At 35.8% G+C, this 21,351-nt stretch overlaps 3 protein-coding genes across 5 annotated transcripts; 1 reads left to right on the top strand and 2 right to left on the bottom strand.

Annotated features, from left to right (window-relative positions):
• Positions 1 to 795: 795 nt before the first annotated feature.
• LOC107036289 (general odorant-binding protein 83a) lies at positions 796 to 4,012 on the bottom strand. The gene is made up of 6 exons (XM_015254164.2): positions 3,878 to 4,012; positions 2,515 to 2,590; positions 2,340 to 2,428; positions 1,252 to 1,351; positions 1,088 to 1,161; positions 796 to 982 (listed from the first exon to the last, which is right to left on the bottom strand). The coding sequence occupies exons 1-6, from the start codon at positions 3,938 to 3,940 to the stop codon at positions 965 to 967; spliced, it is 420 nt and encodes a 139-aa protein (XP_015109650.1). The 5' UTR covers positions 3,941 to 4,012; the 3' UTR covers positions 796 to 964.
• Positions 4,013 to 4,455: 443 nt separating this feature from the next.
• LOC107036302 (F-box/LRR-repeat protein 17) lies at positions 4,456 to 10,035 on the top strand. 2 transcript variants are annotated; one of them, XM_015254183.1, is made up of 6 exons: positions 4,456 to 4,573; positions 5,617 to 5,729; positions 5,784 to 5,953; positions 7,486 to 7,916; positions 9,044 to 9,311; positions 9,557 to 10,035. In XM_015254183.1, the coding sequence occupies exons 1-6, from the start codon at positions 4,496 to 4,498 to the stop codon at positions 9,931 to 9,933; spliced, it is 1,437 nt and encodes a 478-aa protein (XP_015109669.1). In that variant the 5' UTR covers positions 4,456 to 4,495; the 3' UTR covers positions 9,934 to 10,035. The 2 variants fall into 2 exon arrangements, with proteins under 2 accessions (XP_015109669.1, XP_015109668.1); XM_015254182.1 differs by having other exon boundaries at positions 5,617 to 5,953.
• An 848-nt stretch (positions 10,036 to 10,883) lies between these two features.
• LOC107036348 (U2 snRNP-associated SURP motif-containing protein) lies at positions 10,884 to 20,209 on the bottom strand. 2 transcript variants are annotated; one of them, XM_015254276.1, is made up of 11 exons: positions 19,930 to 20,209; positions 19,332 to 19,860; positions 18,386 to 18,616; positions 17,485 to 17,648; positions 16,965 to 17,024; positions 16,503 to 16,546; positions 16,207 to 16,311; positions 14,944 to 15,171; positions 14,144 to 14,420; positions 12,678 to 13,400; positions 10,884 to 11,667 (listed from the first exon to the last, which is right to left on the bottom strand). In XM_015254276.1, the coding sequence occupies exons 1-11, from the start codon at positions 19,951 to 19,953 to the stop codon at positions 11,203 to 11,205; spliced, it is 2,850 nt and encodes a 949-aa protein (XP_015109762.1). In that variant the 5' UTR covers positions 19,954 to 20,209; the 3' UTR covers positions 10,884 to 11,202. The 2 variants fall into 2 exon arrangements, with proteins under 2 accessions (XP_015109762.1, XP_015109763.1); XM_015254277.1 differs by having other exon boundaries at positions 10,884 to 11,655.
• Positions 20,210 to 21,351: the final 1,142 nt, after the last annotated feature.

Raw genomic sequence — 21,351 nt, 5'->3', positions numbered from 1 at the left:
TTCTTCCACTTTGAAATGAGATGCAGACCTAGAGTGAGATCAATTCATACTTTTTTTCCGAGTTATAAACATTGAAAGCAATATTCCATTGTCAATTTTAAAATGAAATGAAATGAAAACGAAATGAAAATGAAATTGTTTGAGAATTTCAAATTTTCATCCAAATAATCATCCAAATGGTGTCTTTATTTGATTCCCCTGGGGATTCAAAGGACTTTCATTTCTCCTCCTTCACATCCTACATTCATTTCTAATTACCAACTAAGTGTGTCGTATTAGTTTTTTGGTTCCTAGTTCTATAATATTAATTTTGTTAAACATTCTCTTTTCCTGAATAAATAAGAGAACTTGCTTGACAACACCGATCATCGTTTTCTGTTAGGTTGCAAATATTTCTCGATATTTTGAACAGAAAATATTGAAAATATTATATCGATATTGGGAAAACCAAAAATTATATTTTAGTCCAACAGTGATATTCGATCTTAACTAATTTAAAACAGAGTTAAAATAAAAAAAAATAGGAATAATATAAATTTAGAAGAAATCTTATATAATTGATGTTATCTTTTTTTAACTTTTAAAGATTTTTATTAACGTCAATATACAACAAGGCAGCAGAGTGTACATTGTTATCGTGTAGGGAAAAGCCGGCGAAAAACCGTAATTCATTGATGTTATCTAATTATTAAGAAGGGAAGCCTACGTAGATGTAAAACAAAGAGATGAATAAATAAATAAATAAATAAATATATTTTAGTCCTTAGTCCTTAGTCCCTCATTAAATTCACAAAATTATCTCTGCAATTGCTTTATTTTGCTCAAAAAATTACAAACACATCATTATGGAGATCAAAGTCAATGGTTTCCCCCCTTCAACTTCCACTTAAACTTTTCATCCTTTCGATCCAATGTCTCAATTATTCTCGATTAGCGGCAGGGTTACGTTCCATTACGCACGAATTTACATAACGAAGTAATCCTGCAAGTATCGAAAACATTCGAATGAGCGATTTTGTTAAATGTTTTCTTTAGAGAGGGTTAAAATTGAATTGAATTGATTGAATTGAATTGAATTGAATCTTACGTCTGGAGATGTTCGCTGGAAGCATTTGCTAGACTCGTACACCTGGTCACATACGTCTCCGGGGATAGTTCCCTCTGAAAATTAATAGCATAATGAATAATTAGTACGACGTGAATCCTCGTGGGGAACACATTCCACAGATTCAAGGAAAACCCCCGACTTACTCGTGTCTTTACAAACGGCGATAATTTTCTCAAGTTTTTCTTTGTAAGCAGGTGGTGCCAGTTTAGCTAGGGCATCAAAGTTGACTCCTTTTCTCGAAACCTGCAGAGAACATCACACTTGAATTTTTCTGCTGAATAAAAAAATTGGATTCGAAACATGGAATGTTTTTTTTTAATTGAAAAATGAATAAGTTACTGGGAATTGGGGAACACTTCTGCATTATGTGCCGTAGCAACGCAGACGTTTTCAATCACCTGTATCGCGTTTATTTTTTATTACTCATAGCAATAAAAAAATCTCAGACGCAACCGTAATTATTAGAAATTCAGCGTTCAAGTCCATGCGGAAAGAAAAATGACTGGAAAACGTGAACATTAATTATCGCGATTATTTTCATGAATTATTCAATTGAATCTTCTTGAAATACCATTGAAATTGATAACAGGAAAAAATTAATACAGAAACCTAGCGAATTGGTTAGCAAGTTCTTTTAGATTTCTATTGAACTTTCTATTAGTCTTTGGCCGATTCAAGTGAAATGTTGAATAGAAAATATTCTGTAGAAAAAGCCAATCGGATTTGATTTTTCTATACAACTTATTTTATTCAGATATTTACTACAGAATTTCCTCGGCTGAAATTTTCCACGTTTTTGTCATTCTATTTTTCATTTTTTTTTCATCAACAAAAATTGAACAAAAAACTTGGGAAATTTGAGTCGAGCAAATTGTACAGAAAATATATGAAAAAAATAAGTTATATAGAAAAATCGAATTCTGTTAACTTCTTCTATTGAATTTTTTCTATTGAACATGTCAATAGAATCAGCCAAAAACTAATAGAAACTTGAATAAAAATTCAATAGAATTTTCTAACGAATTCGATAGGTTTTTCTATTAAATTTTTTCGTGCGTGACGTTTTGTTGAATTTCCAAAGTAAATAATAAATTCTAGAGGTGAATTGATCCCAAAATGATCTTGAATTTACACCTAAACAATTCACGGGTCGAATGCTTCAACTTCTACGAAATAAATAAATACTTGAAATACTGGAATGTCCGAAAATTTCTTATCTCTCATCACTTACTGCACCGAATTGGGCGACGGTACACTTCAAGTAGCATTTGAATTTCGGATCGTCAGTGAATTCCCCCTTGTTCGCTTTCTCAATCCACTCTGTTGAACAAAGCAAGTCATCACTTTAAGATGTTTCAATTCCAGTGGAATCGCGCATTCGCGGAGAGAAATTAAAATATGCTCACCAACTTTAGCGCCAGTTTCTTCTAAACAGACTCTTCGCACCTCGGGTGCGATCTCCTTGAACTCGGGGGGTATTTCCTAAGGGAAAAGCCAAAGTTAAAGAGGGCAGCCTGTTTTTTTTCAAGTGCCAGAAATATTTTATGAAAAACTTGGCAATTTTTTTTAAACCTCTCATGAAATATCTATTTTAATGTTTATTTGTTGTTTAATGTGAGGCTTTGAATCACTTTTATCTCTATACGATTAACTCTGCAGATCATGTTGAATGACAAAAAAAATAGTTTTATCGACCTCGCAGCTAATAAAAAAAAATTTACGTACATTTCCAACGCAGAAGTAATTTATAATATAAATGTGCAATTCAAAATGATCTAAATAATTGTTATTCAATTTTGAAAATAATTGGACTTTAAATTATAATTGAGTCCTATGATGATATTTATTATTCATTTCCTTATCTCGATATCTATACTGTTAATTTTGCAGGTCACATCAAATGACAAAAAAATGAATATTATTTGAGGAAAAATAAATATTATTTATAGGAAAATTAATCATAAAAACTTGACGTACACTTCTATCGTAGAAATGAATTATGGTATTAATTAATTTTTATTTAATTTTGCAAATGATTGTGCTTTAAATTATAATTGAGTTCTGTCATGATATTTATTATTCATTTCATCATTCCGATATCTACTGTTAATTTTGCACATCACATCAAATCTCAAAACAAAAAAAAAAGAATATTATTTATAGGAAAAATAATCAAAAACAGTTGAGGGACATTTCCATCACGGAAATGAATTATAATATGAATGTGAGATCCAAAATTATCGAAATAATTGGTATTCAATTTTGCGATGATATTTATTACTCATTCCATCATTTCGATCTCTATACTATTAATTTTGCAGATCATATATCAAATGACAAAACAAAAAGAAAGAATATTATTTATAGGAAAAATAATCAAAAACAGTTGAGGGACATTTCCATCACGTAAATGAATTATAATATGAATGTGAGATCCAAAATTATCGAAATAATTGGTATTCAATTTTGCGATGATATTTATTACTCATTCCATCATTTCGATCTCTGTACTATTAATTTTGCAGATCATATATCAAATGACAAAACAAAAAGAAAGAATATTATTTATAGGAAAAATAATCAAAAATACTTGAGATACGTTTCCATCACAAATAAATTATGATATGAATGTGAGATTCAAAATTATCTAAATAATTGTTATTCAATTTTGAAAATGCTTATACTCTAAATTATCACTGAGTCCTGTGATGAAACTACATCAACTATTTTCAGAAAAGAATTATCACAAGATTATTCTCAATTACTCACGCCTGCATTGATGACAGCCACCAAACAAACCGCAAGGGAAGCACTGATAACGTATTTAACCATGTTTCCTCGATAATAGAAAATTAATGAACGTCTAACTATCAACTTATTCTTAGGACTGCTAATAATCCGCTAAGAGCCGGCATTTTATACCGTGAAAATGAATCACGTAGGAGTTAAGAGATGCATTAGAGGTCTTCTTCGACGGAGTGATTATCCTCGTGGATGGAGAAAAAAAAATTGTGCAAGAAAATTGCTAATTGTTGACATTGAACATCAGGCTGAATTGATTTTATAGCAATGGAAATTTTTCTGAATAAAAAATTATATTTTCCATTGGCTTCTTGACGTCTCCAAACAACTTTTTACAGATATTATGTTGTTCTTAGATGAAACGATTTATGGCTGAAGAATTTTATCGGTTAATAGTTTACATGTGCAAAACTAAATTCACAGGAAATTGTCGCGACGTGCTGTAAAGGGGAATGCGTCTTCAGGGAATTAGCATTGGTGATTATTCAGTGATGCATAAAAAGTTGTTCAATGAACTTGCTGTATCATTATGGTCATTCAGACGTTCGTTAAAGCAGACGTATTTCAAAGTGATTGCTTTATGGGATGGTGTCACACAGCTGCGAGCATAATATGGAGGGAATAATATCAGACGAATTGATGATCGATTTGAATAATAAGAGAGTGAGTCATGAGATCACGTATGAAAAAATTGAATATAAAACGTTGGGTTTTCTCGGAGGATTTCTCGGGGTTTTTTATTCTAAATGGATGCTTCGTTATTGCTGAAATTTAAGATTCCAATTCTTACACGCACGAAAAAGTTTAATAGGAAAAACGAACGCATTCGCTAGACAATTCTTTTGGATTTCTATTGAATTTTCGATTAGTTTTTGGACGATTCTGTTGGAATATTCAATTGAAAATGTTCTGTAAAAAAAGTCAATAGAATTCGATTTTTATGTACAACTTATTCTATTGAGATATATTCAAGTTTTTCTCATTGTATTTTTCTTTTCTTTTCATAAAAAAAATTGGAAAATTTAATTGAAATAAGTTGTATAGAAAAATATAATTCTATTGACTTTGATGATAGCAATCGGCTAAAAACTAATAGTCAATTGCGAATTCACTAGGTTTTTCTATTAAATTTTTTCATACGTGTAGGATTAAGGTAAATAGATATCGTTTGAAAGTCCCAATACGCGTTTATTTTTTCAAAATTTGATTGGCACCAATTAAAATTCAATTTTTCATAAATTTGAAAAAATTGATATTGTCCAAAAATCGATTTTTCAATGATTACTCAAAAAATTGTCATGAAAATGGAATTAGTCATGGCTCAAAAAATTGAGAACAATTCCCTCTTAATTCTATCAGAATATGATGGGCGTCGCACAATCCATTGTTGAGTTACAGCACATTGTTTATGAGATTTGAACGAAAAAATCGTTTTTTTTAATGATTACGGAAAGAATCGTCAGTAATATCAATTAAATTAGGGCTTGAAAAGCAACTTATCCTGTTAGGATTTTTTAAATCAGAATTCGTGCGCGTTTTTCCTAGTTAATTGAAATCGGTGGAAAAACAAACGGATTTTTTTTTGGAGTTTCAGCAGAATTCCTTCGAGACAACCTCACATTTCTCTATTAAATTTCTTCATACGTAGCATTGTCGTCAAATTGCCGGTCACTTTTTACCACTGAATAACAGCCCAATTATCGCAGGTCAGTGAAGATCAGCTGGAAAAAATTCTATCCTGTTGCGGCAGAGTTGACGTCACGTTCGTCGACGTTAAAAAAATTGTTGTCAAATTTCAGAATAAAGATCATGTCATCAGGTCGGTAAATCACAAGTGTCAAGGCTCTTTAATATTAATGAATCGTTTTTCCAGAACCTTGAGAACTCGCCTAGTTTCTTATAACTTTAATGGCTTGTGGAAGAGCCTTTCTCCGAAATTAGAAATACTGAACGGTGATTCGCCAATTGAAAAATTGCCAGGGGATTGCCTTATGAAGATATTCTCATTTCTTCCGATTATGGAAAAACTGATGATCGAAAGAGGTAAATGTTGTCACAACTCTGCTTTTCAATTGAAAACAGACATCATCTTTAGAGATATTTGTTATGTTTATAGAGACATTAGCACGCGATTTCTCGACCCGCTCTTTCATTTGAGCCCAAAAAAACATTCATATCTTGTCTGACATCTCTGCTACAAACTCGGGTCTACAACTCGGGCNGAGTTGGTAGCAGAGATGTCAGACAAGATATGAATGTTTTTTTGGGCTCAAATGAAAGAGCGGCTCGAGAAATGGCTTGCTGATGCCTCTAAAGATGGTTTTGAACCAGGAGAGACTCCTAGACCCCAATGTTCCATACATACTCCTAGACCCCATTGCCCTCCTAGACAATGTCGTCACAACTCTGCTTTTCAAAAAATTTTCTCCATCTGTGAGACGGACATCGCTGATTGTTGGGCCCCCGTTGTGCTGGACAATAAAAACCACCGAAAAAACAAAAATAATACAGCTAACACATAGAGCTGTGTTGCAGAAAAATAATGAGGCAGTGAAGGCTGTCAATCTAATGACAGTCAATGTTGTTCACAAGCGAAATCAACACACACTGGAGGCTATGCGTCATCAAGAAAATTATCCCAGCTAGCAGTACACCAAGTCTGGCAGTCAGAATACTCTAAACTCAAAGCAAAAACTTATGTCTAGCAGTGACTTTTTCCTAATGAAAATCGAGGGACCGAATAACTGCTTGAGCAGAATTTTGAGGAAAAATGTTTTCGTAGAAAAAATTGCATAGAAGGATGTGATTCTAATGATTTTGTCTGTAAAATATTTCCTATTTAAAAAACGCGCAGTGAAGCTGCGGAATTTTTCAATTGAATCGGCAAAAAATCAAAAATTCAATCGAAGTCCAATACAATTTTCTGTGGAATTTGCTAGGTTTTGCTATGAAGGTATTACTGGTGTGTCTCTAAATACTGAGATGAATACGAATTATTTATTTATTCATTTATTTATTTATTGCTGTGTACAGACCCAATAACACAAGCCCAATTATAGAATCAAAAATTGTTTTACCTACTTAATTACTCACAATATTTCTGTGACAGAGATAGAACAGATATAGGGGAGGGTGGGGTAAAATGGACACTTTTGACTTTTTTAAACATGTTCATGACGTGTTGAATTGTTCATGAAATGCAATAATTTTGTTTTTCAATTGAAAGGACAATGATTCCCCCTTGTGATTAGCTTAGACTGAGTTCAACTGATGAATCTGTTTCTGAGTTACGAATATTTTTAAAAAAGTCAAAATTGTCCACCTTACCCCACCCTCCCCTATGTACGTAATTAAGATGCAGATTTTAAAACCAAATATACCTGAGCGAATCCGCCAATTCTGTATATGAAAAATTGTCTCAAAATTTCAAGTTTTCCGCATTTATTTTCTCGATGTCTAGTTCCGGTTGCGGGCTTGAAATTTCGTCGGATGGATGAATGCATATTTCTCCAATGATGGAGGGAAAGAAAAAATTTTTTTTGAATCTTTTTTCAAATTCACTTGGCACTCTCAAGTTTGCAGACGATGGAGAGAAATCGGACTGCAAGGCTGGCCGGAGATGAAGCAGTTGAGGATATCCTCGGAGCTGAGTAAATTCACCCCATCGCAACTGAAGCAAATCTTCTCGAGGTGTGGGAGATTTCTCAAGCTCCTGGTGATTCCAGTGATAAACGAAGAAACTGATTGCCTGCCGCTGGTGAAGCTGCACTGTCTCCAGCTCAATCAACTAGCGGTCGACATTAATTTCAAAGCATTCCCCAAGCTTGAGATGTACTGTAAAAATTTGGCTGAGATATTCGGCGCATGCGAGAGATTGACTTCAGTCAAGATATCCGGCGTTCATTCGAATTTTAATTACGAGTGTCTGGAGGGACTTCCGAGAGATCGGATGAGAGAACTTCGACTCTATGGTCCGTCTTCTGAACATGGAACTCCTCTCCATCTAGTAAGTATTGTTAATCCTTCTTAATAAATGAAATACAACACCAGTTAAATCAAAGGGCGGCTTATTAGAACACAACGAAGAGATATTTTTAATGACAGGAGTCCAGAACAAGTGACATTAGAATCGAAAGACGAAAGTATCCAGCGTCCATCATGAAATATATTTCAGCTTCTTCGTTCAAGAGAAGGGAGGAACCCGCAACAGTATCTACACTGTTGGAAAAAGTAAAATTTCATGAACAGTCGACTAGTAATTTTCAGAACAGTCCATTAAGTGCGATTTAAGGTACTTTCTCAGTGAGTTATACTTGGTGAAAATTGCGCAATGAACTGAAGACCTAAAAGTTGAATATGTTGTTGAGCACATGTGAAAACGATTGTCAAAATTTCAAGTATTTTTTCCACTGATTTTTACCATTGAGTTATGAGTAATTTAAAAAAAGTCTAAAGTGTCCATTTTACCCCACCCTCCCCTCTTATTTGTCCTTGAACATGAAAAAATAAGATTTGTCGAAAATTATTCTTAAACATCCTTAAACATCCTTAAGGGGAAATAAATCATGACATTTTAGATTTCACTGACAATTCAGTGAAATTCCAAAATTTTTAATAGCATTGAGATGAGAATTCCTCAACCTTTTTAAATTTTCAATGAAATCATTGCCCGTACCGAATTTTTGCCACAATTTTCTTGATTTCTACTAATTTTCAGGGAATAATTAAACTGACATTTTGGTCACCGAAAATGACGAAACTATTAAAATTTCAGTGGCACTATAATATGATAAAAAATTTCTGATTTCAAATAATATTAATAACACGAAGTAATAATAATAATAATAACAATAATAATAATATGAATAACACGAAGTAATGATGAACTTTAGTCTATTCGATATATTTGCACATCTTTTCTGTTGTTGCGTGAATTCAATCATGTCTTGTCCATAAAACTACGCATGAATCCTATAATTACGTGATTTGAGAGGCTGATGAGGCACTTATCGTATTGTAAACTTGGTCATTTAGTCGTTTGAAGTCATTTGCTATGGAAATTTTGAGGAAATTCTAATGCTTTCCTTAGATTTTACCGGATTGATTAATTCATTCGTATTAATTTATCTCCAGAATCTCCATGGATTCGAGTCCCTAGAAGAGCTTGAGCTCAAAGGCTTCGTGATAGACGAAAAAAGTTTAATCGGATTGGAAAATCTGCGAAATTTAACAGCTCTGAGTCTTGTCAATAGTCAAGTGCACGTAAATCACGTGAAGAAAATCAAGGAATTCCTGAAACTCCAGCAGTTATCACTAGAGAATATAATCAGCGAAATTGATGATGAGGACTTGTCGGAAATCGCGAGAAACTGCAGAGATCTTTCATCATTGAACATAAACAGTGAGTGTCACGTGGAAATTGGAATATCTCGAAATCCAAGGGAGATAGCGAAATTTTCGTCATGACCTTTTCTGTAGCCCTTATTTCGCTCTACAAAAAAGGTCATTATGACAATTTTGCTATCTCCTTCAGATTCGGAGATATTCCTCAAAAACTCAGTTAAGAGCTAAGTCGACTTGAACCGTTTCACCGTTTCGCTATTGGAATTGAAATTCTGAAGGTAAAATTTTGAATTTTTCCTCTAGGATTGGACAGGCTGACGGATCGTTGCTTCGAACAGATATCTCACCTCCAGAGGCTCGAAAAATTAGAGATGATGGGTTTGACGAGAGTGACGGACGCGGCAATCCTAGGATTATTTAATCTCAAGGAACTGCGCTGTCAGGATTGTCGTCGTATTGGGAATACCGGTTTTGTTAGACTAATCAAATGGGCTCCGAATCTCGCGAAATTGTGGGTGGAGGGACCCTTGATCACCGAAGATTTTCTCGTGGATGTCAACGATGCGATGCAGTACCGAACGAGCGGAGTCAGACTGCACCTCCACTTGCATTCGGACGCAGAGGACTGGGAACAACCGCGTTATTTATCCCCATTATTGATGTTGGCTTACACTTGGTGAACGATAATCAGTCATTTTTTAATAATTCATTCTACTAATGATTTATTTCATGTTTATACAACGCTTTTAGGAGATAATTAAAAACGAAGTATTTTGCAGGAACGCGATCGTGAATTCGATGCGAGAAGATAGAAAATCGTTAACTTTAGAATTAGACCGAATTTTTAATGGAATTCCAAATGTTTGAGCAGCGGGAAGACGAGAATTGCCCAATTTTTTTCGATCAAAAAATGAATATTCAGTACGACATTGTATTGAATCCTTAAATAATTGAAAATTCAGGAATCAATTTACCTGAAAAAGCAAACAACTCCTACTGGAGTATGTTTCTATGGACTTCCCCAATCCCCTAAAAAATTGCCAACCCCCTCGGAAACGTACTTGAGAATAGTAGAAGGGTGAATTGTTGCCGAAAGTAGACTTTCCCCCTAGAAAAATCCAAGATCTCCCATTTTGGCTTGAGGTAGAAAAAAAAAAATTTATTTCTGCATTTCTGGAGCCCCCGAGTGTTTCATTGGCATCAGAATCGTTAATAGATACAGAATCAACGTTCACTCGACGAAAAAATTCGATTTTGCCGAAAGTCGACTTTCCCCCTGGAAAAATCCAAGATCTGCCATTTTGGCTTGAGGTAGAAAAAAAAAATTTATTTCTGCATTTCTGGAGCCCCCGAGTGTTTCATTGGCATCAGAATCGTTAATAGATACAGAATCAGCGTTCATTCGACGAAAAAATTCGATTTTGCCGAAAGTCGACTTTCCCCCTGGAAAAATCCAAGATCTGACCCCCTGGCCTCAGGTGAAAATGAAAATTTTTCATTTCAACGTACTACAGTAAACAGAGAAAAATCACCCAACAAATCAAGTACTGGTGGAGCAAACTCGATTTTCAGTACTGTTTCACCCCGTATCGAAGAAAAAATTGGATAATTAATTCATAAAAACACCATATTTTCATATACTAATTTATTTCATGTTTATACAACGATCAATGATACAGACGCTTGAAGTACTGGCGAGTTGGACCAAACAGAATGAAAAGTAACCGATAAAAATCACTTTCGGCATCAGGACGTTGAAGCTATATACAAAGATGATATGATCCTCAAAAGAGAAAATTACGTGATGAATATTGTATACTTGTGGGAGAGAAATTTGCTTGAAGAATGTATAACGTTCCAATAACTGCCATCAACTAAAAAGGATCAGGTTCATTGGCGAAGATTTTATGCACTAGTTTATTACGTAGAAAAGGGAATTGTTCCAGACTTCAGTATTTGTGCTTGTGTCTGTGTTTTCTCGCGGGTGACGAGGGGCTGCTGCCCCGATGTTTAGTGTTGCTCCTGGGTGGCGGTGGGGGAGACATGGAGGGAGATCTGGCTCGTCTCTTGCGTTCACTTCTGTCGCTCCTCTCGCTCCTCTCGCTCCCAGGAGATCGCCGAGATGATCTCGACGAGAACACGGGCGATGGAGTCGTGCGAATTCTGGGGGGTGAGGGTGTCACTGGGGCTCGCTTCCTGTGCGGTGAACGAGATTTTCGCTTACTCCTGGGCGATCTGCTGCGCGATCTGTACTTTTCACGAGACTTTGGGGGAGAATTCGGCGAGGCTCTCCTCCTCTCTCTGTAGTGGACTGGCGAGTCCGGGGAAGTGCTCCTACGTCGCTCGCGTCTTCTCTCGTCGTCCCTCTCTTCAATCTTGTGGTCTTTCGAATCTCTCTCACTCTGTAAAGCATACTTAAACAAGGAAATTAATCACATGGTTGAGTGGGATAGTAATTGATGGTTGAGTGGGACAGTAATTGATGGTTGAGGGGTGATCATTCATTAATCAGTTGGATAAACTCCGGTCAAATGCAAAAACAAGTGGGAAATTGGTTTTATATCAATTTATAATGGCAATATATTTTTGATGGAATTTATGTAACGATGTATTTTTAATTGGATTCAATGACTGGATGAAATTGAATTTTTTATTATTCAAATGGAGGGATTGTTGAGCCTTATTAATCGCCATTAATGAAATTTTAATCGATCTACTATTTTTTTTTATTTTTGATTTTTTTCAAAAATCGGTTGTCCCACGATAACTAAAAAAATGTTCTAAATTCATTGAATGATGGCCTGAAAAATTTAGTTGGATGTCCTCTTGACCGAGTTCAAAGATGAAAGCGTTAACAATAATCATTATTTTGATTAATTTAAAAATTTTCAAAAATTTTGTATTTTTTGAAAATCGAAATTCCAGGGATATCTTTCAATATAATGCTTCAAATGAATTCAATCATAGCTTAAAATATTTGTATCAATGCCATTAAATCGAAGTTAGAAAATGATTACGATAGCTATATTTGTTAATTTGATTTTTATGACGATTTTTGAAAATTTCGAATTTTTCATGAATTTCCCTGAACGTGATGTTCCAAATTCATTCAAGTATGTATAAATAAAAATTTTCACTATTTTAACAATGCGAATAATGATAACATTCCACAAATTTGAAAATCTGACAAAAGTAGTTGAAAAGAAATCACATTCAATTTAATAAAACGAAATAAACAATGAATTAAACTTGATAGAAGCAGATGACGTGCATTCAGAAGCATATTGCGAATTCATCATCAGAAATAACTATCCTGTATGCAATACAAGAGCGAATTCCCACTTGTTTTCTCACTGCAATACCTCATAAAACGAATCATCCAACGACCGATGCATCCCGTCCCCTCAAAAACATACTCAGTTACCTTTCTGATGAGTTTCTTCCTGTAGTGCTCGACCTGCGCCTGGATCGTCATCCCCGACTTGAGGCTCCTCCTCCCACTCTCCAGCTCATCCTGATACTGCATAGTCTTGACTTCAATCTCCCTCAACCTGGTTCGCCTCTCCTCGTTGTAATCCCTCCCCCCAGAGTCCATGCTGGCATCCTGCGAGTTGGAGTCGTCGTTCTGCTCCAGCTCCTCCCACTTGCTCGTCGTCATGGCCTGAGCCTCCACCTGATCGGGATCCACAGTCTCCCACCTCGAGGGGACGAATCCCGCAGGCATAACTGGCTTCTTCTCGCTGGATTTACTCCTGGAGTTGGAGCGATTGTCGTCGTCCATTGGAATGCCGTCGATGTCGTCGTCCATGGGGACTCCATCGATGTCGTCGTAGTTACTGGTGGGTTGAGGGGTCAATCCGAGCTTCATAGCGCCCTTGAGCAGAGCAGCACCATCGAGGGGCACTCCGTCCAAATCCTCGCTGGGATCTCCGTCGACGTCCGACAGAGGCGCCCCATCAATATCCTCATCCTCCACGACTTCTGGTTCGTCAGTCGTCGCGAGCCCCAAGAACGTGTTCTGGAGCCGGACGAGGAAGTCTCGGGCGTAGACCGCCCAGTCCTCCCAGGCCCTGAACATCCTCATTACTCGAGCCTTGAAACTCTCGGCTTTCAACTTACTGTCGAATTGCTTGCAGGCTTCGTGAACCTGAAATGCAGTGAAAAAGAACATTAATTCAAGTAATACGAAATATGAAGTGGAAGAATATGATATTATCACAATTGTGGTAATTTATCGTTGACTGACTGACAATTTTGATTTTATTTATTCATTTATATTTTTATTCGGTGTTTTGATTTGCAGAATGATTTTCAAAAATTTCGTATTTTTCGAAAATGGGAACTTCGGAGGTATCTTTGGATATTGTGCCTCCAATTAATTCAGTCATAGCTTAAACTATTTAACTAGAAGATGATTTTTTCTTAAATTTTCCTGAAAGTGACTTTTTCAACCATTTCTTAAAATGATGAGAAAGGTTTTCTAATACCATTTTGTCCAAGTTTCAAAATAATATAGATAGCATTATTCTTTCGGTTTATACAAGAATTCTCGCAAGAAGTCTAACACAATTGATTAAACAAAAAATATAATTCAATTGAGTAAAATGATATAAAACGATAATTGATATCAGATAGATAAGAAGAAAATGATGTGATAAATGACTATTTGGAAGCATATTGTTAATTTATTAGGAAAAATAGCTATCCCATATGAAGACAAAAGCATTTCCCACTTCTTTACTTTAAAATTGAGAATTAAATGAGTTTAAAACGAAATGACTATTTTCATCGCTAACATCCGTGAATTATCTGTAATACTTCTGTGTTGCCCTCATGGGATTTTTATCTCAGGGCATAAATTAAGAGTCTTCAAATAAAAACAAATCATACCTCAATGAATATCCCGAGGAGACGCGCCTCAAACGCCTTCCTGTAGATCGTGGCATTCGTCATCTTGACCCCACAGTTGTGAAGAATGTCGGAGATCAGGTAGAGACGAGCGATTTTCTTGTTCACAGGGGTCTGGACAATGCAGAGAGACTCGGCTATGCAGTCGCATATTTCTTCTGCTGCTTCTGCGTGCTCGATGCAGAATATCATTACTTCCGCTATTTTTAAACGCTCGGGGGAGATGTTTCGAAGGAGGTCCTCTAGTCGGTCTCTTTGGCTGGGGATTTCATGAATTATTGAGTTATTCATTATTCGTAATACAGTAGTGAAGCGGTAAAACGGCTCAATTCGATTTAGCCTTTACCTGAGAAATATCTCCGAATCTAAGGAAGATTATGAAAATTTCGTAATGACCTTTTTTGTAGAGCGACTTGAGGGCTACAAAAAAGGTTATTACGAAAATTCCGCTATCTCCCTTAGACTCGGAGATATTCCTTAAAAACTCAACTGAGAGCTAGTGATATTGCTTAGTGTGAATATGAATGATGAATTTAATTAAAGTTAAGGTTGATGTGTAAGAGATGAAGAGTTGTGAGTGTAAAGTAGCGAACAACTTGCGTAATATCAAGGCAATGAATGATTCGATTGAATCATATTGTTTCGTCTCCCTTGGAGTCTTGTGTGAAAAATTTATATTTGTGACGTGAATGAACTTTTTGACAAGAGCACACGTCAAATAGAAGGCCACAGTGTCGATGTTTCTGTTATTCCACTTATTTGTATCAATCCACCACAATTACCTATTCGATAAGCTTCCTCTTCTCGGTTCCTGCCTCTCCTCGACTTCAATCAACTCCTCAGGCATCCCCTGAGTCCACGGATTTATCGGAGGTGGTCTCCACACACTTCCCCCTTTGAACATGCGAAAGTCTTCCGTCTGCCACTCCTTCTGCCCATCTCCCTGCAGAATTGAATACAACTTCCAGCGGTAATACGTGTGGGCTGGTGAGTAGTTCTCGAATAAAAATCTGTAACCCGATCGGAAATAAATAGGAGTTGAGGGCAAATCTATTTGAAGTAATTCTACCCTTTCGAGTTTTTTTATTCAGAGCATTCAAACCATTCGGTTTATTCTGTTACGGAAGAATTATAAAAATACAGAGATATATATTGTATATAAATTACATGTCTACATAGTTCTTCTAAAAATTCTTAATTATGAATTTAAGAGAACTTTTCTATCTAAATTTTTCCAATTAAGAATATCCAAGTACTTTGGCTATTTTTTCTCCAGTGAAATAATTTTCTACTTTTGTAGTCGAATTTCAAAGCTTTCATTTGAGCCCCATTTGATCCTACGTTTCCGGATATTTTACAATGATTTTATTATTTAAACTTTGCAGGTTTGAATTTAAATTTCAATATTGAACCGTTAGAAAGCATTTTAAAAATATAAAAAAAATTGATAGTTTACTTTTGGGAGAAGATTGATGAAATAATGAAAAAATTGCAATTTTTGAAAATTACGAGCATTATATAAATAACTATAAATTATTTATAAATAATCAAAGTTATTCATATTCATAATTTTACCAGAAATCAATTTTATGCATAAAATAATGAGGTATCTAAAAGTTTAAATAATTTAAATTATGTATTTATAAACAACGAATGTTTAAAACATCACAATTCAGTGCAAAATGTAATTTTAATGACGCTGAATGTTCATGCTGTTTTTCAAATTTTTCTCACGCAATTCAATTGACAAATTTGAAATGGTTAAAGCTATAGTGTGATTGTACCAAACTGTAAAAAATACTTGGATATCCTGAAATGTTTAACAATCAGGATTTAACCCAGTGTCTTATGTGAAAATCATTTCCATTATTATTAAAAACCAAGAACTTCATCTTTCATTCATCGTTCATCAGTAAGCAAGTTCCATTATCTAATTAGGAGAAAAGTGTTTTAAAAAATATTAATATTTCGAACAATGTAATTAACACGGTCGAAAGGGTAAAGCTACTTCCACAATCACCTCAATAAAAAATTCAAAAAATCACCTGAACATGGGATTATTCAGCTCTCGATTCATGATCATCGCCTCGAACATGGGTCCCTCACGAATGACAAATTCCACCATTCTATGTATCAACATTACTAAGTTCCTAAATGCATGAATGGAGTTTAAAAAAAAAGAAAACACTATATTAGTCCTTCTGCTGTTCGTTCGACGTACACGTTGGAAGTCTCCGACTCCACGTCGAAGTTTTGATAGTCAAAACTCAGTGTTATGTGTGGAGGTAATCATACTTACAAAATTTTTCATTGTACATTAATGGTAAAATCAATGAAATACCTTTCTGTTGGAATAACCACTTTGACAACAGCATTCTGCAATATCTGTCAAAGCCCATGCCATCACAGTGCAATCAGTGTGATTATTGTTGTCGTATTTCAAGAGGGGGGGAGTGCCAGAGCCCAATAATGCCAATAATGCGCCCCCGAGAGAACGTACGCCGACAAGTCATTACAACATAATTTTTAAGCGTCAATTAGTTTAAGAGTCTTTCCTGATTAATGATTTATGAAATTATTTCGGGAATCACTCATTCATATTCTCCACCGGATTACTCACCCGTGATATATATTTTTTTCACAACAAAGTTCACATTAATTATTGAATAATCAGCTGAACGTTATGTAACTGGTTACATCTGACATTGTGTCAACGCTCAGAAGATTTTCCAATTCTCCAACACGTGGGAGAATAAAATTGACGTAATGCTTTTTTGGTTCTTACAGTAGTGAATAATTTTACCTTTTCAAAGTTTTCCTTTTCCTGGGGGTCCGCGCTCTGGAGGTTGCGGATACGTGGTATCTGAGATTACGTTTCAAAAACATGGTTATACGATTCAACAATAATTATTCTTCTTTAATTATTATTATCGAGTGGTTAATTTGATGATTAAATTATGCCAGTTGATACATGAGACGTTTCTCATACTGAATTATCAATGCTATTGCTTCGTGATATCAGGATTTTATTCTGAGAGAATTGGATATTTCTTTTTTATCGAGTGGTTCACTAATAGTTCATCGGAGACTTCCTGCAACGCATTGATATATTTTTTTTCCTCCTCTACTTGTACTGAGACCCGAGAAAATTCAGTCTTTCACTCGTTATTGCTAGGGAACACGTGGGGGGGATGCCTTGCGGAATCAACTTGTGAATGACACAAATGAGGAGTTTATAAGTACTTGAGTAATAAAACCAAATTCGATTGGATACGTGATTGAGCATTTTTATTAATATTACGCTCGTTTTTTAACTGGGATACCTTGTGCCTATCGCGACGGTGTGGTTGAGCGTTGAAGGGGAGGCCGGAGGGTGGTGGTGGTTGGGTGAGCTCCATCAGGGCTGGTGGAATGTAGATTGGATATGGTGGTATTGGCACACTTTTACCCCAGCCCAGTTTCATTTCGTATTGCATTATGTCTCGACCTGGTTCAAGGGGAAAACAATGAGGAATTTATGGTCTGGTTCATCTCTGTTGTTGCTGGTATATAGCTAGAGGGTTTAAAAGAATTAAAGGGATGTTGGAGAAGATGAAAACAACATTTTAGGGCTGAAGTTGGAGTTTTCGAGGGATATCTCCGTATCTAAGGGAGATAACGACATTTCCGTAATGACCTTTTTTGTAGAGCGAATTGAGGGCTACGAAAAAGGTGATGACAGAAATTCTGCTATTTCCTTTAGGTTTCGAGATATTGATTGAAAACTGGTCAATGATCAAAATCGTTTGTAATGACAAACGAGACGTGACTGTGACGTTTAGACGATTATTTGGACTTCATCGGGCTCATGATTCGATTAATATTTTGTTCCGTTGATATTTAAAATAATTGTGTTTGAAGAAATGATAAGATAATGCGAAAACAAATGTAAACAGTAGAAAATCCGTTACTAGTTCATTTCATCTTTTAAATAGAATGAGTATTAAATTTTCTAATTGTGGAATAGACTTGGATAAACTTGAATGGAGTGATCTATCATTCTCACGTGTAGAAACGTAAAAATTAATAAAAATTTCGGAAATTTCATAGAATTGCAGCGACTTTTTACAAATTAACTAAGATTAGTTAAGATTTATAGATTTTCAGAAAGATTTCTAAAAACTGAAAAAACTTTTGAAGGAAAGGGTGGGGTGCAATTTTATGAAATAAAATTATTCGGTTTACCATTAAGGTTCTTCAATGCTCTCTCCCCATCCCGCCTACTCATGAACGCTACGAATCCGCAATTCCTCTGTCTAGCCTTCTCCTCGTCACTCCTTGGCCACATAATTTTAATACTAGCTAGAGGTCCGAATTTACCGAATATCTCCATCAACTGTTGTTCTGTGATCTTTGGATTCAGATTCCCCAAGTACAGATTCGTAGTGTTGGGGTCACCATTATCAAAAGATCCGTCTGAAAATGGGGTGGAATAACAAAGAGGTTTAAAAATTACATCTAATTTAGTTAATTCTAAAAAAATTATAATAAATAAATATTAAAATTATAATAAATTAATTATAAAGAATAAATATTAACAATATGAGAAATTAGAAGGGGTTAAAAAATTTTAATCTAATTTATTTGATTTTCATTGACGAATAATTTTTTGAGCTTCTGTTCTTTTTCACAAGGAACCTCTTCAGATAAATTCAATAAAGATTTCCAAACGTCTTCAATGCCGCATGATTGACTGAGTAACTTCTCTCATTTTTGAAGATTGAAAAAATATCGTCAGACTCGTCCATGACTCGTCCAAATCATATCATTATTCAATAAATACTAACAATACAAGAAATTCGAAGGAATTGAAAAATTTAATCTAATTTATTTAATTCTCATTGAAGAATAATTTTTTGAGCTCCAGTTCTTTTTCACAAGAAACCTCTTCATAGATATTCAATCAATATTTCCAATCGTCAATGACTCAAGACTAGCTGAGTAAAATGCCCCGATTGTTCTCTAAAATGAGAAATGAGTCGTCCAAATCGTCTCATTTACTCAATAATCCTTATTACCAACGTTCGAAGCCAGATTGAACTTCCCCTAATCCCCAAAAATTCCCAGAGCCCCCAAAACGTCTCAGACCTCCCCCTGCCAAAGTCCAATGACCAAGAATCCTTTCCCTTACCTTCGACACACTTCAACGCAGCCAACATAGGGTCCTCCGACTGCGTAGTGATGACATTTTTCACAACCCCCTTGTACTTGTGCCTCTCCTCCCTCTCCTCCTGAATCATCTTGAGCTCCTCCTTGAACAGTTCCAAATTGCTCTTCTTCTTCTCCCCCTCCTTCTTCTTCTTCCCAAGTCTATCAGCCTTGCGTTCATTGCTGCCAAGTAGCTTGGCATACTCCTGTGCCTGTTCAGCCGACGATCTGCTGTCCACAAGTTCGGAGATCTTGGACTGTGGTTTGTAGAGTTTTCCCTTCTCCCTGGTGTCCTCCTGCCTCTTGCCAGCGTCGTAAGTACCAGCCTTGACCCAAACCTTGCTCGTGGTTTTGTTGGGAGTCTCTTGAAAGGTGGCAACAAACTCCTCAAAGGCCTGAGCAGCCGCCTGCTCTTGCTCCTTCTTCCTCTGCTCCTCCACCTCCTTCTTGCTCAGGGGTCGCTTCCCCATCGTTCCGATCGAGAATGCCTTGAGCTTTTGCTCAGCAATTTGCTACACACCACCAAAATAACCCCACATGCCTATTAAAATCATCAAATCGCATAAAACAAGCTGATTTACCTTCATTATCGCCTTCTCCGCCATTTCACTAGTTTTGTTTTATAGTTAACCTACAAACCCAACATTTTTACAACACAAATCGTCTGGGAACCCCGGAAATTAACGGGGATCGCTCTCCCCCTGGGGTAATCACTGCAATGGAACAGAATTGTTTCCACGAGAGGTTAAAATTTTTCGTCAACTGATTGGAAAAATCCCGGTGGACGAAATCAATCGTAAAAAATGAAAAATTCTTGCCAGGTGGAGGCTACTCCGTTTTGCTTCTCACAACTGAATCGGTCTGACGTTCGCGGCAGGAGGGAAACTTCGTTAGACAGTTTTGCCAACTGGAGGAGCAATTTTCGATGGAGTTCGTCAGGGGACTGGGAGATGGCACTTGGAGTTTGCGGTTTTCAAATCCTCTTCTTTCCGTTGTTATTAGCTGTTTAAGGGGAAACGGAGCCCCTGCGCTTATATGAATCTTTAGAATTGTATTTTCTCCTGCAGTTAGTATTTTTTATTCATTAAACTACTTCATTGACTCAACAATGCGATAATCGAGTCGATAAAGTAATTTCGTAGATAGAAATTAATAATTGTAGGAGAAAACACAATTCTAAGATTTGATGTAGACAAAGGGGTTCCGTCTCCCCTTAATAACGACACTTTCTAATAGAGAGGGTATTTCATTTTTTTTTAAGGGAAGGGTATCTCAGCATTTCTGAATAAACGAAGGGTTCTCAGAATTCCGTATAAAACTCATCTATCTCAATTTTCCGGGGAAAACTCATGTAACTCAGACGAAATAAAAAAGGACATCTCAGTATCGGTAATTTTTGTGAATTTCCTACGTTATCGATAGATCAATAACGCATTATCGCATTTTCCTCGTTATCGATAGATCAATAACGTAGGAAAAACACTAAAATTACCGATGCCCATTCAACCGCATGTATAAGTAGCAACTTCAAAAATTATTCCCATTATTATTGTTTAAGTAGNGGACATCTCAGTATCGGTAATTTTTGTGAATTTCCTACGTTATCGATAGATCAATAACGCATTATCGCATTTTCCTCGTTATCGATAGATCAATAACGTAGGAAAAACACTAAAATTACCGATGCCCATTCAACCGCATGTATAAGTAGCAACTTCAAAAATTATTCCCATTATTATTGTTTAAGTAGGGGTCTTGACATTTTGCACACGGCTTTCAAATGGATCGAATAATCTGTCCAGCAATTTTCATTGAATTCTCTGCTTTTTTTTTCCAGCTATGGACCCCGCCATAATACCCTTAAAATGCTTCCACTCGGAAGCAAAAATAAACAAATTATAATTGTGGTATGGAAATTCCGGATTACTGCAATCATTTAGCTCCCTCGAAACAAGTACTTCAATTGAATACTTGGAATCATGATAGTTATAAATGATTCAGGG

Source organism: Diachasma alloeum, unplaced genomic scaffold, assembly GCF_001412515.2.
Source record: "Diachasma alloeum isolate Michigan unplaced genomic scaffold, Dall2.0 Dall_scaffold_00208, whole genome shotgun sequence".
NCBI classification, from domain to species: domain Eukaryota; kingdom Metazoa; phylum Arthropoda; class Insecta; order Hymenoptera; family Braconidae; genus Diachasma; species Diachasma alloeum.
Note: the sequence above shows the minus strand (reverse complement) of the source record. Positions and strands in the feature narration are given on the sequence as shown.